Source organism: Hemitrygon akajei, chromosome 19, assembly GCF_048418815.1.
Source record: "Hemitrygon akajei chromosome 19, sHemAka1.3, whole genome shotgun sequence".
Lineage (NCBI taxonomy): Eukaryota > Metazoa > Chordata > Chondrichthyes > Myliobatiformes > Dasyatidae > Hemitrygon > Hemitrygon akajei.
In genome coordinates this window covers 51,508,271-51,522,581 of record NC_133142.1, presented here as the reverse complement: position 1 = coordinate 51,522,581, position 14,311 = coordinate 51,508,271, and the positions used below count along the sequence as shown (strand labels likewise).

Here is a 14,311-nt window from a genome sequence, read left to right as displayed (position 1 = left end):
GGGACTTAACGTTCTTCAGGCTAGAACTATACTGAATTTTCAAGCAGATCATCACAATAACCACATAATTTCCCTAATATGCACATTGGTTTACATGCAATCTTAATGATCCATACATGAAGCTTACTGGTTTAACAAATCTAAGCAATCTGAACCCAGGTCCTCATGGTGGAAACTCTTCCCCCAAAGCAGATTTTTGAAGCTAGCTACAATGCAAATGTCCACACAATAAGGTTTACTAATATCTCTTCAAAACTATTCTCCCCAAAAAATACAAATTCATTAACTTTTGTTTTGTACCTTTCATTGAAGTGTGCATCACCAGTAAGGCCAACTGGTGATGAGTCACATTTATAAACTGCAGTGGTCCTTATAGTAAAGGTGGTCTTATAGAATTGATGGGCTTGAATGCTAGATTTCCAAGTCAGGATGGTATGCAGCTCGGTGGTGCTATGACATTGCTGCTGCCAGCCACCTTGTTGGTGGTGATGGAAGTGCTGAGTGGCTCAGGTCAGTAACCACAGTGCATTTTGTGGGGGCATACACTGCCAGCATGACACACCAGTGGAGGAGTAAAAATGCTCATGGTGGTGGATTGCTGGCTAATCAGGTATGTTGTTTTGTTTTGGAGAGCAATGAGCTTTTTTAGTGTTATTGGAGCAGCATTCATCCAGACAAATCTTCCATCACTCTCCTGATCTACACCCTTGAATAACACAAAAGAGTAGGAGGTAAAAACCAGATAGGGCCTTGTGCCTGCCTTACCATTCAATGAGTTGATGGTTGCCCTTTTAGCTCCATACTACTTTCCTGCCTAACTTCACATTCCTTGAATCCCTTTAACGTCTATCAATCTGTCTCGAATGTTCTCCTTGACTAAGCTTCCACTGTTTTAGGTACAGAATTTACAAAATTCACTATCTTCTGGATGAAGAAATTTCTTCTAATCTCTGCCTTGAATGACCAATTCCTGAATCTGAAACTGCAAATCTCATCCTAGACAAACCAGCCAGGCTAACATCAACACTAGCAACAGACAATCTTCTTGAAGAACTTAGTGGACTGAGAAGCATCTGTGGGAGGTCAGGAATCATTAAATGTTTTGAGTCCTGATGTAGGGTTTTGACTCAAAACTTTGACAATCCCTTTCCTTCTACAGGTGCTGCTCAACCTGCTGAGTTCTTCCAAATTGTTTGTTGCTCCAGATTCCAACATCTGCAGTCTTGTTGTCTACATCAACCTTACAACCCACATCTGCCACGTCAAACTTCTCAATGAGATCACTCTCATTCTTCTAAACGTGTGACAGTACAGGCTTAGTCTGCTTAATCTCCTCACACCATAAACCTTCCACCACAATAATTAATCTCCAATGCACTCCCTTCTTTAGAACTCTATTATTGCGAAATAAGGAGAACAGATTTCTATATATTTCATATGTATGCTCACTCAGAGAATACGAGCCAGGTTTATTATCACTGATATACAGGGGCATGCAAACGTTTGGGCACCCCGGTCAAAATTTCTGTCACTGTGAATAGTTGAGTAGAAGATGAACTGATCTCCAAAAGTCATAAAGTTAAAGAAGAAACATTCTTTTCAACATTTTAAGCAAGGTTGTGTATTATTTTTGTTTTGTACAATTTTTGAGTGAGAAAAAGGAAACCATGCAGAAGTTTGGGCACCCCACGAAATTTGAGCTCTCAGACAACTTTTACCAAGGTCTCAGACCTTAATTAGCATGTTAGGGCTATGGCTTGTTCACAGTCATCATTAGGAAAGGCCAAGTGATGAAAATTCCAAAGCTTTATAGATACCCTGACTCCTCAAACCTTGTCCCAACAATCAGCAGCCATGGGCTCCTCTAAGGAGGTGCCTAGCACTCTGAAAATTAAAATAAATGATGCCCACAAAGCAGGAGAAGGCTATAAGAAGGTAGCAAAGCGTTTTCAGGTAGCCATTTTCTCAGTTCGTAATGTAATTAAGAAATGGCAGTTAACAGGAACCGTGGAGGTCAAGTTGAGGTTCAGAAGACCAAGAAAACTTTCCGAGAGAACTGCTCATAAGAAAGGCAAATTAAAACCCCCAATTGACTGCAAAAGACCTTCAGAAAGCTTTAGCAGACTCGGGAGTGGTGGTGCACTGTTCTACTGTGCAGCGACACCTGCACAAATATGACCTTCATGGAAGAGTCATCAGAAGAAAATCGTTCCTGCGTCATCACAAAATTCAGCATCAGAAGTTTGCAAAGGAACATCTAAACAAGCCTGATGCATTTTGGAAACAAGTCCTGTGGACTGATGAAGTTAAAATAGAACTTTTTGGTCACAATGAGCAAAGGCATGTTTGGAGAAAAAAGGGTGCAGAATTTCAGGAAAAGAACACCTCTCCAACTGTTAACCACAGGCGTGGATCGATCATGCTTTGGGCTTGTGTTGCAGCCAGTGGCACGGGGAACATTTCACTGGTAGAGGGAAAAATGAATTCAATTAAATACCAGCAAATTCTGGAAGCAAACATCACACCGTCTGTAAAAAAGCTGAAGATGAAAAGAGGATGGCTTCTACAACAGGATAGTGATCTTGAACACACCTCAAAATCCACAATGGACTACCTCAAGAGGCGCAAGCTGAAGGTTTTGCCATGGCCCTCACAGTCCCCTGACCTAAACATCATTGAAAATCTGTGGATAGACCTCAAAAGAGCAATGCATGCAAGACGGCCCAAGAATCTCACAGAACTAGAAGCCTTTTGGAAGGAAGAATGGGCGAAAATCCCCCAAACAAGAATTGAAAGATTTTTAGCTGGCTACAGAAAGCGTTTACAAGCTGTGATACTTGCCAAAGGGGGTGTTACTAAGTACTGACCATGCAGGGTGCCCAAACTTTTGCTTCGGGCCCTTTTCCTTTTTTATTTTGAAACTGTAAAAGATGGAAATAAAAAAGTAATCTTGCTTAAAATATTAAAGAAATGTGTCATCTTTAACTTTATGCCTTTTGGAAATCAGGCTATCTTTTACTCGCTTAGCTAATCACAATAACAGAAATTTTTACCAGGGTGCCCAAACTTTTGCATGTCACTGTATGTCATGAAATTTGTTATTCAGTGGCAGCAGTATAGTGCAATACATAAAATACACTGTAAATTACAAGAAGAAATATATGGTATATAAAAATAGATATCAAATAAATAGTGCAAAATGAGAGCAAAAATAGCAAGGTTGTGTTCATGGGTTCATTGTCTGTTCTGAAATCGGATGGAGGTGGGGAAGAAACTCTTCTTATAACATTGAGTCTGCATCTTCAGGCTCCTGTGCCTCCTCTGTGATGGTAGTTATGAGAAGGAGGCATGTCCTGGGTGATGGGATCTTTCCTGATGGACATCGCCTTTTCGAGGCAACACTTTTGAAACTGTTTTGGGGCGGCCAATGATAGAGCTGGCTAAGTTTCCAATCCTGTGCAGTGGCCCTTTCATACCAGACAGTAATGCAACCAGTTAGAATGCGCTTCATGGTACATTTGTAGAAGATTGCTAGAGTCTACATAATTAGAACAAAGCATCTGTACTCTTGGACTCAAATCCTCTTGCAATAAAGGCCATATTCCTAATTGCACACAGGCGTCCCTTGACTGATGGAAATTTAATTCATGATTTTTTTCATGACCTTTCTCACTGTAACAAAAAGTGCACCAATTCCCACCCATAATGCATTCATACTTCTCCCACGTCACTGTGTCCCTACTGAGATTGCAGTAGAGACATATTATCAGAATTCATTACAATTTATTCCATGCATTCTTTGTGAAGGCTCGGAAATACTTCAGCAGCTCTGAGGATGAACCTCGTCAAGAAATCATAAGATATAAGCATTACTGCTTTTCTGGAAGTCATTGAAGCCTTCCATTGGTCAGGGTCAACATGATACACAAGCCAGTGCAGTACAATATGGAGAGCAAGCTGCTACCCATACAGCAAGCTCCACCAGCAGAGACTGGTACAGTTTGGCATCAGTGGTGTCGCAGGAGTTGCCTGTTTGCGTTGAATTTAACGTAGGATGCCTTGGGGACTCCAGCTCCAGACTTTTCCTTCGGGGTTTACTCCTGAAGCTTTCCCCACATGTGGGTACAGCCACAAGGCAGTGGAGGTTTGAGATCAGGGTTTTCCTTTTCCTAAATGAGCTGCCAATCATGGCTGGAAGTCACATCTGCCCAAAGCAACTGGTTTTAAGGTGCCAGTAGCCCACCTTTGCCCTTTCCCGTCAGTAGAAACAGTTCAGCCACACTTAATAGCTAAGCCACACGTGAAACCCAAGAGTTGGAGTTGGTTGTCAGAGGTTATTTGAGAAGCACGCCACTGGAAAGATTTAATAGGTAGAGGGAGCTTATCCCCACTACCACCCTCGCTATATGAACAGGAAGTTGTTACAGAACAAGTTGATGTAAAAAAAAAGGTGAATTTTTGTTTCACAGAATCAACAGGGCAAAAAATCATTAACAATACAGACCAAATAATAATGTCCAAAATGGTACTGCTAGAGATGTTATAGTGCAGAGAACAACAAAGAGTAAAAGTGTGCTTAAATTGGACTCGAGGGCACATGCTCAGAATTTGAAGATGATCCAGGAAACACAATGTTGTGACAGAAAGTGTGAAATGAATGTGACGGGATGGGAGTGTGTAAGGTGACGTGGTGTGATGGATTTTCTGAATGACCAATTTATTCAAGGGAGCTATGGCTGGTTTGATTGCTTCAAAGAGTTTGCAGATCTGCATTATATTCATCTTCCACAAGAACAGATACTGTGATGGAAGAATTTTTTCCCCTGGATGCTGAATGAATCAAGGAAGTTGTTACTCTCCTCATCAAATGTTTAACATGGAGCAAATGAGCCTCCTTTAGAAGAGGATGCCATCACACACATTCTTTTCAACAGAAGAGATAACTGCTCCAAGAGCAAAACAGCCAAAGGCTGTCATGCTCTTCTCCTTGGAGGCAATGGTGAGTGTGACTATAAATCTCTTCATCTATCAGTCAGAGAATCTCAGGGCTTCATAGGGATATTCAATGACCATTCGTCTAGTGGGCTGGCAGTCAAACAATAAAGCTTGGATGTCATTGCTGCTCTTGCAACATTGTCAAAGTTAAAGTCAAGTTACTGTCATATGCACAGTACATGTATGCACAGCAACAATAAAAATCTTAATTGCAGCTGCAGCAGCAAAGGGACATTGCATTCTGCATATAGACAAGCTATTTTTCTCTTCTGGAATCAAAAAGTATTTAAGTAAGGAATAACCAGGACTACTGAACCTTGCTCATGGGTATGTGGTTAATGTTGAGAACAAGGCATTAGGGCAGCATTTTTGCCCTTTAATATCACTTCATTAATAAAACCCTTGGACCACGGTGCTATTGTTAGGAACACCTCTCTGAGGATCATCACCTTGTTACGGTGGAGAGGCTTGTGAGATCCCATGAGCAACGCTGGAGTTTAGCTATCTGGCACTTAACTCCTGGTAGGGTCACCCATGTCAGTGAGGATCCAGACAGAGTAATCCAACCAAGACCACAATGGTGGAGCTGGCTGAAGATGAAGACATCATAGTGGCAGTAAGGTGGAGGAATGCTGCAGCAGTGAAAGGTCCCCAGTCATCTTGTATTCTATACCACTGATGCCTGACCCCATTCTGTCAAGGATTGTGTGGAGGCTGCCAATTCATCAGCCTCTCCATGTTAAATATATTCATGCACAGGTTTCCTCCATTAAAGGAATTCACCCTAACCTCCCAGATTAAGTCCTATGGCAATTAGCAAGTGGTGAAGGGGGCAGGACAGTTAGGTCTGGATGTGCTCAGGATCCATTGTGATGGGTTTTATGAAGGGCAACTAAATGAGGGAAAGGGTGGTAACTCTTGTGCACACTGCAACAGAATGTGTGGGTCCCAGCTCAGCCTTTATAGCCACCTGAGAACCCACCAATAGACCACCCCTTAGGACTGGTTTCCAACCTTTTTTATGTCATGGACCAACACCACGAGGGAAGGGGAAGTCCTGCCTTAGGAGAATATCATACTCAACATCGAGTGTTTACACTAGCTTGTTAGAAACAATGCTTACTACTTGTAGCATGTAATGAAGTACGCCATTTCACAGATAAACTTGATGAGGTACAACATCAAGATACTCAGAACTGACATTAATGACTCTTGGGATGTGCTAAAGAATAGCATCCGAAGGAAATGTTTCCCTCAAAATATTTCCCCAAAAGACTGCTGAGAAGATATTGTCAGGCTGTGTTTAATGAAATACACAAGTGATGTGGAAGAACCATTAGAATCACAAGACAATGAACCTACAAATGAGAATCTGTTCGAGCTTCAGCAACAGAAGTCACAAAGGGAAGAAGCTGTCAGTAACACCACCACCAAAAAGGCTCACTACCTGGACATTTTCAAAAGCATTCTTCCACATCAAGAAAGCAACGGCCAATGTAAAAAAAACAATTCCAACATGAAGACCCACGTGGCAGAAAATGTTTTTGTTATGAAGTGGTTCATCAGATAAAAAAAGTTGCAAAGATTTAATCCTTGTTCATCAGCCATCTAGCAAAAGCCAAAGAACCCTCATGACCAGTGTTGTTTGCTTCATCAAGTTCAGATCCACCATCATCATCTGAAACCTCCCACCTTGACATGCAAAGCCACATGAGAATATAAATTAATAGTAGACTACCCCACACCATTCATCTTGCAGACACTATCCTCCCAGAAAACTGCCTTTTCCAAAAGCTCCCTTCTAGAAAACGCAATAAGGCCATTACAACAAAAACTTCACACCATCTTAAAAGTTTCTTTCCCCAGGCAGTTAATCTGATCAACCATTCTAATTAGCCTGTCACTGCACTGCTGCTTACATTGTAAGTACATGCTGGTATTTCTGTATTATTTTATACCACATCCATCCTTTAACCTCTAACTTCGTTTTTATATAATTCTTAATAATGGTTGAATGTTGCCCTTTGTCACATGTCACACCCTGACCAACACACCACAGCAAATTCCTAATACATGTAAATGTATATTGTAAATAAAGTTGATACTTAAAATAACTAATTTGATTACAAGTATTTTAAGTATAGCTAACTATATGAAGATAGGAATCAAGAGTAGAAATAGACAATTTGACCCCTCCACCTTGCTCCACCAATCATTAATATCATGGCTGATCTCACTGCAATTTCAATCCCATAATCCTGGCTGCCCATGGTAACCGTTCAGCTTTTGCTTAGTAAGCATCTCCCTCAAAGATGATTCTGCTTCCTCTGACCATTGACATAAACAATTCCAAAGACTCACAGTCTTCAGAAAAATAATTTTTAAATTTCCTTATCTCTGACTTGAACAGGTGAGCTTTCTTTTTTGACCATGACCCCTAGTTCTAAAGAAAACATCCTAATGTTCTCCCCATATCCACTCAAGACTCTGCTATATTTTCCACAAAAGAGTACACAATTCTAGTTTAAGATAGGATTGTTTAAAATTTATTATTTCAGATACTTGTGTTGATATATTTTAAAAGTTTAGGATTTTTTTGGCTGAGCTTCTTGAGCTCCAGAACTCAGACAGATTTATTACATTGAAACCAAGGGAAAAACATTTCCAATTTGAAAAAAAATTTACTTAATGAAGCATTTTCCAGAAACAAAACCCTTTTCATAATCCAAGAAGCATCTAGAGCGCTTTCAGTGATTTACATAAAAGAACACCCAAGTAATCTTATAATTTCAACATCACAATTTAAAAACACCTAGCCTTTCTATTTTCCCTAGCAAAGGGAATAACCTCATAATTTTTCACATTATGTTCATCTACCATGTTCTTGCATTTAGCTAGAATGTCTATATCCAGCCCCCCCCCCCCCAAAGCTTCCGTATCCTCTTAATAATCCACAATGCTTCCCAGCTTTCTGTCATCATCAGACTTAGATATGTTGTATTCATTAGGTTATCCACGGGATCCAGGTGGCATCTCACCAGCCACAGCCTCCCAACTCAAAAACATTGATTCCTGCTCTCTGATTTATGCTGTTAACTGACCCTCACTTCATGAATGTATATTATCCCCAATGCATAAACTCTAATTTTGTTTAATAATCTCTTGTGTGAACCGAGCTTCCCAATGGACGAGTTCACCCTTACCCATTCTGCTAGCTACAAACTCAAAACATAAATTCTCAAATATGATTTCACTTCTGCATATCCATGACAATTTTGCGCCCTCCATTGGTCGTGGTCGACCATGATTACTGCTCCTCTGGTAGTCACTGGTTTGTCGAGCAGCGTCGACTGTGGCTATTGAGGCTGATCCTGGAACGGCAGGCTCTGCCACAGTTGCTGCATGTGTAGGGTGTCGTGGAATTGTTGTCCGCTGTGCACTGTGCTCTCTGTTTAGCCCTCCATTCCTCAAACGGACACAGGATTACTCTTTCACCTTGCTCTAGATGTTGCTGAAGAATACCTCGCCATTTGTTGCGGTCATCTGCTGTGTCCTCCCAGCACTCTGTGTTGATTTTTAAGGCTTTCATGTCACGCTTGCAGATGTCCTTGAAGCGAGGCTGGGGTCTACCACCGTTCCTCTAGCCTGATGCTAGTTCTCCATAGAGGATGTCCTTTGGCAGTCTACCATCCTTCATACGACGGACGTGGCCCAGCCAGTGCAGTCTGCGTTGTCTTAAAAGTGTGAACATTGTGGGAAGTCCAGCGCGGGAGAGGACCTCAGAGTGTGGGACTTTGTCTCTCCAGGTAATGCCGAGGATGCAGCGAAGGCTGTTCAGGTGAAAATTATTGAGTTTCCTCTCCTGTTTGGAGTAGATGGTCCAAGTCTCGCTACCATACAGGAGGGTGCTGATAATGCATGCATTGTGCAAGGCAGTCTTGGTCTTTGTAGCAAGTTTCGGATTCTCCCAGATCCACAAGGAGAGTCGAGCAAGGATCAATGTTGCTTTGCCGATACGCCTATTGATTTCAGCCTTGAGGGAGAAAGTATCACTAATGGTCAACCCCAAGTATGTGAACTTGTGGACCACTTCTAGATCGTAATTGTCGATGGTAATGACTGAAGCCTCCACTACGTTCTGGGCAAGGACATTTGTTTTCTTTAGGCTAATGGTAAGCCCGAAGTCCTTGCATGCCTTCCATGAGAGTTGGTAGTTGCTGTTTGGTGTGCGAGGTTATAGCAGCATCATCGGCAAAGAGCATGTCACTATTAAGATCTCAGGCGCGCAGGGTTGAACGGCCGCCTATCAGACCTGGTGTGCACGTAGATGGCTTCTTCTCCATGACAATTATGCCCAACCATATTTTTTTTTTTTAAATGCTTGTTAATCTTCATTAATAATAGATTTAATCAACACACAAAAAATACTAGAGGAACTCTGCAGGTCAGACAGTAGGATGTCTTGGGCTGAGACCTTTCATCAGGACTGGAACGGAAGGGAGCCGAAGCCACAAAGAAGAATGTATGTTGCAAGTCATTGGCTTCAAGGGATTTAATTATACTTCAGAGTTACTGAATCACATGACACAGACACAGAACCCCGTCAGTTCAAAAATACCCAATTACACACTACTCTCATTTCATTTCCATATTCTGATGAAATGCCCACTGACTCCACCATTCACCTACACATTTGGCAATAAATTAACCAAAAATCCTGCATGTCTTTGGGAAGGAACTGGAACACTAGGAGCTCACACAGTTACACTGAGAACGTGGAGAACTCCACACAGACAGAACGTGAGGTCAGAAGCACTGGAGCTGTGAAGCTGTTAGTTGAATCACTGAATGACCCTCTCAATTACTGCATATCCATTTTTCCAGATGATTCATTAGTTTAACAATGATAATTTCTGAGTCCCTCATTTACTATAGATCTCTACAGTAATTTGAGTAGTTTTTAGAGACTTTATGTATCTGCTTCCTTGCAAATAGAAAACATTTGTCCTCTCCTATCAGCCACCCTCTCCTACAGCCCTGTATCTCTTTCACCAATCAACTTCCGAGCTCTCAACTTCATCCCTCCCGGTTTTACCCATCACCTTGCGTTTCTCTCTCCCCTCCCCCACCTTTTAAATCTACTCATCTTTTTTCCCCAGTCCTACTGAAGGATCTCGGCCCGAAATGTCGACTGTAATCTTTTCCATAGATGCTGCCCGACCTGCTGAGTTCATCTGGCAGTTTGTGTGTGTTGAACAGAAAACATTTGTTGAGTTCCTCTGCCATTCAAAGATCAAGGATCAAGTCACTTTTATTGCCACTTCAACCATAACTGCTGGTACAGTACACAGTAAAAATGAAACAATGTTCCTCCAGGACCATGGTACTACATGAAACAACACAAAACTAGACTACCTGAAACAACACAAAACTACAACAGACTTCAGACCTACACAGGACTACATAAAGAGCACAAGACAGTTCAATAATTAACAAGACAATAGGCACAGCACAGGTGTCCCCCGTTTTCCAAACATTCGCTTTACATCAACTCACTGTTACAAAAGACCTACATTAGTTATTTGTTTTCGCTAACAGAAGGTGTTTTCACTGTTACGAGAAAAGGCAGCGCGCGCCGAGCAGCCAAGTTCCTCCCCTGGAACTGCATTCTAGCCGGCATTGCTTAAACACGTGCCTGTGAGCATCTGTGCTTTATGTCGTAAACACAAGGAAATCTGCAGATGCTGGAAATTCAAACAACACACACGAAATGCTGGTAGAACACAGCAGGCTAGGCAGCATCTATAGGGAGAAGCGCTGTCGACGTTTCTCCCTATAAGAGAAACGTAAGAGATCTGAAATCTCTTACTATCTTTCCTTTCGTTTAGTCCTGACGAAGGGTCTCGGCCCGAAACGTCGACAGCGCTTCTCCCGATAGATGCTGTCTAGCCTGCTGTGTTCTACCAGCATTTTGTGTGTGTTGTTTGTGCTTTATGTCGATTTATTTTGTGCATCCGTTAGAAAGATGAGTTCTAAGGTATTGGAAAAGCCTAAAAGAGCGCGTAAGGGTGTTACACTTAGCATAAAACTAGACATAATTAAGCATTTTGATCGTGGTGAACAAAGTAAGGATATAGTGAGCTTGGCTAAGGGTTTGTGGAAGTTGACGAAGATGACGTTGAAGAGGTTTTGGCATCCCATGACCAAGAACTGACAGATGAAGAGGAAAGAATAACAATTAAAACCAAACGCAGTAGTGAACTGCCCAAAAGTGAAGACATCCAGGAACTGAACGCGAAGCAATTGCGTGAGATATTCTCCACGACTGACAACGCTGCAATGACTGCAGAAAAGTATGACTTTAATTTTGAAAGGGTATGTAGGTTTAGGGCATATTTGCAGGATGGTTTGAGTGCTTACAAAGAACTGTATGATGGAAAAATGCGCAAGGCTAAGCAGTCAAAGCATACTGTTGTTTTACAAGCCTTCTACATCAGCCACAGCAGACGACGAAACTCGACCTTTGACATTGAGGCAGGCAGACATAGAAGAAGGTGACCTGTCTGCCCTGATGGAAACAGACAACGATGAGATGATACCCCAGTCTCTTCTACCTCCCACCACCCCAACCTCTGACGACTCAGCCTAACACACCATCATCAGTGTGCTCGCTCTCTTCTCGATTCCAGTAAGTGAAACTACACAGGGCGTACGTTATTTCTACTTTATATAGGCTGTGTATTTTTATGTGTTATTTGGTGGCTTCAAAGCTTAAAGGTTACTGGAAAGAGTGCTTCTGCCAAGAGCACTTGCATGAGATTTTCGCTGCGGTGAACAGTGCTGCAATAATTGTAGAAAAGTACTCCTGCATTATATAGGCTGTGTATTTATCAGATCATTCCTGCTTTTACTATATGTTACTGTTATTTTAGGTTTTATGTGTTATTTGGCAAGATTTGGTAGATTATTTTTTGGGTCTGCGAACGCTCACAAATTTTTCCCATATAAATAAATGGTAATTGCTTCTTCACTTTACGACATTCCGGCTTACGAACTGTTTCATAGGAACGCTCTACTTTTGAATAGCGGGGGAAACCTGTAAAGGACAAATTACAATAATAAATGATGTAAATGTAAACAATGTTGTAGCAGGAATTGAGAAAGAAACGAGCAAAAATTGCAAAGGGAGTGGAGTGTGTGTGTGTGTGTGTGTGTGTGTGTGTGTGTGTGTGTGTGTGTGTGTGTGTGTGTGTGTGTGTGTGTGTGTGTGAGAGTAAAAGTTGGTGTCAGACTAGACTATTCACCGATATTATTTCTTCTATCCCAGTCTGCAAGGGACCCATATCAACTTTAATAGATATTTTTGTTTCTGTATTTCTATAGACATTATTACAACTTTGCTCGACATTTCCTGTCAACTGTTACCAAGTTTTATTGATGAACCAGAGAAAGCATCGTATCTATGTGCATAACAGCTGGAATGGCAACAGCAAGAAACTGCAGAGTTGCGGACACACTCAGCATATCATGGAAACCGGTCTCCACTCTATGGACTCTGTCTATGCTTCTTCTGCCTCAGCAAATCAGCCAGCATAATCAAAGATCCTACATTCTTTCATCTGGCAGAAAATACAAAAGACTGAAAGCACATAAACCAGGCCCAAGAACAGCTTTTACCTCACTGTTACAAGACCATTACATGGTTCCTAAGTACGATAATGTTGGACTCTTGAATTCACAGTCTACCTCTGATGATCTTGCACCTCATTATTTACCCACTCTTCATTTTCTCTAACTGTTACACTTCATTCAGTGATGTTGTTTTTACCTTGTTCTACCTAATGCACTGTGTAACGATCTCATCTGTATGAATAGTATGCAAGACAAACTTTTCACTGTACTTATTCTAATAATAAATCAATTCCAAGAGTTGGCACATTAATTACCACTGTAAATTGACCCTATTCTAAGTGGGAATTGATGGAAATGACAGCAAAACCAGGGTCTGTGCAGGATCAGTACGAATTTAATGGCTTGTAAGGTCTTTTTCTATGCCCTATGAATTTATAACACCCGAGACACTTTATTCTAATAGCCTGGCTTCAAGTTGTCATCCAAGAATCTGTGTGCATGGGATGAAACTGAACGTTCTACTTGATGTCTCACACAAAAAAACAACTAATTTGACAAACAACTTTAGATTTGCGACCGATCAATTGCGCGAACTAATGCAGGTCATGAACAATGGAGCAGGTTGTGAGACCGCCGTGAACTAGATGTGGAGGAAAATAATGCGTCCACAGTTGCACGGGTGACACCGGACTCCAAATGAATAAAAAGATAGGTCACTCATAAAGCCACCCCTCTGTCTGATGTTCAATCACACTCCAGCCCGGGGCCGGGGCACCGTCTAGGCCAACTCCCGAGGCAGGTATCGCTTGCGCCTCCTACATCGTGCCGACCCCTACTCCCACCCAACCCCGGGCACCGATCGAACGCAACAGCCCCACTGCCACCCCACCCCAGTCGGCCAGAGAATCAGACGGAACCGAAACTGCTCACCATGACTCCCGCTCCCGGGCCGGCGCCGCTCCGCTCCGCTCCGCTCAGACGTGGCAAGGATCAAACCGGCGCCGCGCGCTAAACTGACCGGCTTGCCGCGAAGGCGCAGAACAAAGGTTCCGGGCAGCTCTACAGACGGAGGAGCAGCAGGAGCACAGTTCGCCCCCTGAACTCCAAGAACACACCTCTCCCGGAAGTTCCGGGAGTCTCCCTCATATTGATAGCGGCTGCCTGACGCCCGCAAATCATATACAATATCCTGGAAACAGATTTTTTTTTGTGAGGGAGGGAGAGCGAGTGACAGATGTAGCGAGAGGGCATCCTGATTGGTCTCTCCTCGTGCTAAGTAGACCTATCAGTTTTCTCTGTGGACGGGCTGCACGGTCGTTGTCCATCAGTTCAGTTTAGTGTCCTGCAGCACCATGGCAGAGTGTTACAGAAAAAGAAAATATAAAACGTACTTCACCCCAGACTACACTAAAAGTGTACCCCTGCCTAATAGGGGTCAAAAATAATGACAGTGTTGCTCGCTGCACTGTTTGCAACAGTGAGGATGGTGGGTTAAATGACTGTAAAAGACATGTTGAGGTGAGTTTAACAAGTGTCATTTGTTCGTTAGCATAGCTAACGTTATTTAAACCAGCTGGCTAGCTGCTAAGGAGCTACTCTATTGATGTCCTACGTGATGAGGCCAAGCCTCTTGTAGACTTTCTTAAAGTTGTAATAGAATAAAAAAAGACTCCATGATAGTATA

The 14,311-nt window shown here is 42.2% G+C and overlaps 1 protein-coding gene across 1 annotated transcript in view; it reads right to left on the bottom strand.

Annotated features, from left to right (window-relative positions):
- Positions 1 to 13,674, bottom strand: part of sec13 (SEC13 homolog, nuclear pore and COPII coat complex component) — a 63,383-nt gene extending 49,709 nt beyond the window's left edge. Inside the window, exon 1 of the mRNA XM_073072506.1 lies at positions 13,558 to 13,674. Within this exon, the coding sequence (XP_072928607.1) occupies positions 13,558 to 13,560 (3 nt within the window). The 5' untranslated portion in view covers positions 13,561 to 13,674. The remainder of the gene's footprint in view (positions 1 to 13,557) is intronic.
- Positions 13,675 to 14,311: the final 637 nt, after the last annotated feature.